Source organism: Chinchilla lanigera, unplaced genomic scaffold (genome assembly GCF_000276665.1).
Source record: "Chinchilla lanigera isolate Chin_1 unplaced genomic scaffold, ChiLan1.0 scaffold00164, whole genome shotgun sequence".
Lineage (NCBI taxonomy): Eukaryota > Metazoa > Chordata > Mammalia > Rodentia > Chinchillidae > Chinchilla > Chinchilla lanigera.
The window spans coordinates 1,402,533-1,404,295 of NW_004955565.1; the positions used below are offsets into that span (position 1 = coordinate 1,402,533).

The 1,763-nt window shown below is 62.3% G+C and overlaps 1 protein-coding gene across 1 annotated transcript in view; it reads right to left on the reverse strand.

Moving 5' to 3' along the window:
- Positions 1-1,092, reverse strand: part of Ddx3x (DEAD (Asp-Glu-Ala-Asp) box helicase 3, X-linked) — a 16,582-nt gene extending 15,490 nt beyond the window's left edge. The window contains exon 1 of the mRNA XM_005413259.2: positions 933-1,092. Coding sequence (XP_005413316.1) covers positions 933-977 — 45 coding nt within the window. The 5' untranslated portion in view covers positions 978-1,092. The remainder of the gene's footprint in view (positions 1-932) is intronic.
- Between the last annotated feature and the right edge of the window lie 671 nt (positions 1,093-1,763).

Here is a 1,763-nt window from a genome sequence, read left to right on the forward strand (position 1 = left end):
CCTCCCCCTCCCCCTCCCCCTCCCGAAATTTCCTGCGTCACAAAACTTTCCACTCCGGAAACGCGGCCCGGGAGGCCGCGGCTCCGGGCGGGCAACGACCCTGCGGAAATTGAGCTAAAGCAAAAAAGCCTGCGGAAGGAAGTGCCGGAGAACACGATATCAACTCCATCCTCTTTTCCAGGGCCTCGTCAATCCAGGACCCGCGGGCCCGGCCTCTCGCAGCAGGAGGCCACAGCGCCGCCCAGCCACCGAGCACCACACAAAGGAGGCCGCCGCCATTACCCAGAGCGAAGGCCACCCCCGCCCCACGCCGCCCCCTCCCACGTTCCGGGGCCGCGCTCCCCGCGTGCTCACAGACGCGGGACCTCAGGCCGCCGCCCGGTCTCCCCGCAGGAATCCGGGACGCACCGTTGCCCCCAAGGCCGAATAGGTCCCTAAGCGCAGGTCCCTAAGCGCAGGTCCCTAAGCGCAGGTCCCTAAACGCAGGTCCCTAAGCGCAGAGCCCTAAGCGCAGAGCCCTAAGCGCAGAGCCCTAAGCGCAGAGCCCCGCGCTGCGCACTCACCTCCCCACCCCCACCCCAGCGCACCCCACCCCCACCCCGGGTCAGTCAGTCGGGGTTCGCGCGTGCGCGTCCCCGCGAGAGCGCGCACCCCTCCCCCTCCACCCTCCTGCGCACGCACACAAAAAAGCCGCCATTGTGCTCGGCCCGGGGGACAATACCGCGGGCCGAGCTGGGTCCGAGTGACAACCACAGCTAGCACTCCCACCGCCTCCCCGTCCCTCTGTGGCCGCGGGGCACTAACATTCTCAGGCACGAAACTGACAGAAAAATGGAAACTAGAGAGTGCCTGCCAGCGCTACGCCATAAACCAGCTTAGGTCAGGGGAAAGAGTCACGCAGCGGCCACCTCAGTCCACTGCTTGCGGCTCACCTGCTGGTCCAGCCCGAGCGCATTTTCCACTGCCACATGACTCATCCCTGAAGAATACCGAGAACTCGGAGTCTTCTGCTGCTGAGCGACTGCGCCTGATTCACCGCAAAGACCCTCTCACGGGAGAACTGCGGCTCTGGAGCGCCCGGCGCGGCCACCGAGCTAATATACCCATTCGCAAGGCTGTACGTCAGCACGTACTGCGTGCGCCCTCCCTCTCACAGCCGCACTCCCCAGCCGCTGAGACTTCTGCTCAGCTACTGCGTGCTGGGCTCCTAACCTCGCGGGATTTCCTCGTCAGTCCCGTCGACCCCTGGGCGTTTTGCCTGGAAACCCCGAGTCAAAAGATGTCCTATTTTGTTTGAGCTTCACTTTCCTTGGTCTCACTAATTTCCCAGCCTTAATCTTGCAGTCTCGAGATCTCGCGATAACTCATCGTCTCCTGGGGCCTCCAGAAGCGGGGCCTTAAAATGCAAGGCCTCTTTCGTCCTTTTTCCCCTATGCACCTTATTTTTGGCCTTCCATTCTCGCGCCCTTCCTACCCTCCCAGTCCTTGGCTTGCAGATGTGATGGGATTTCTTTGGTCTAATCAGCCTTCCTTCTTGTGACTGCAGCCATTCTAAAACCAGAGTTGGGCAAAAAGAACCATGAAACTGCGAAGGCTGTGGGTCACGTGACCGCAGGTGCCGCGCGCGGTGGCCATTTTGTGGAGCAGAAAACGGTGGCTTGAATCGTGTTTGGAATGGGGTTGAAGGAAAAGGAAGAGGGGAAAGTGCAGGGGGGAGGGGAGGGGCGGGATGATGGCTGCGGGGCGGGGGCAGCGCAGGCGAA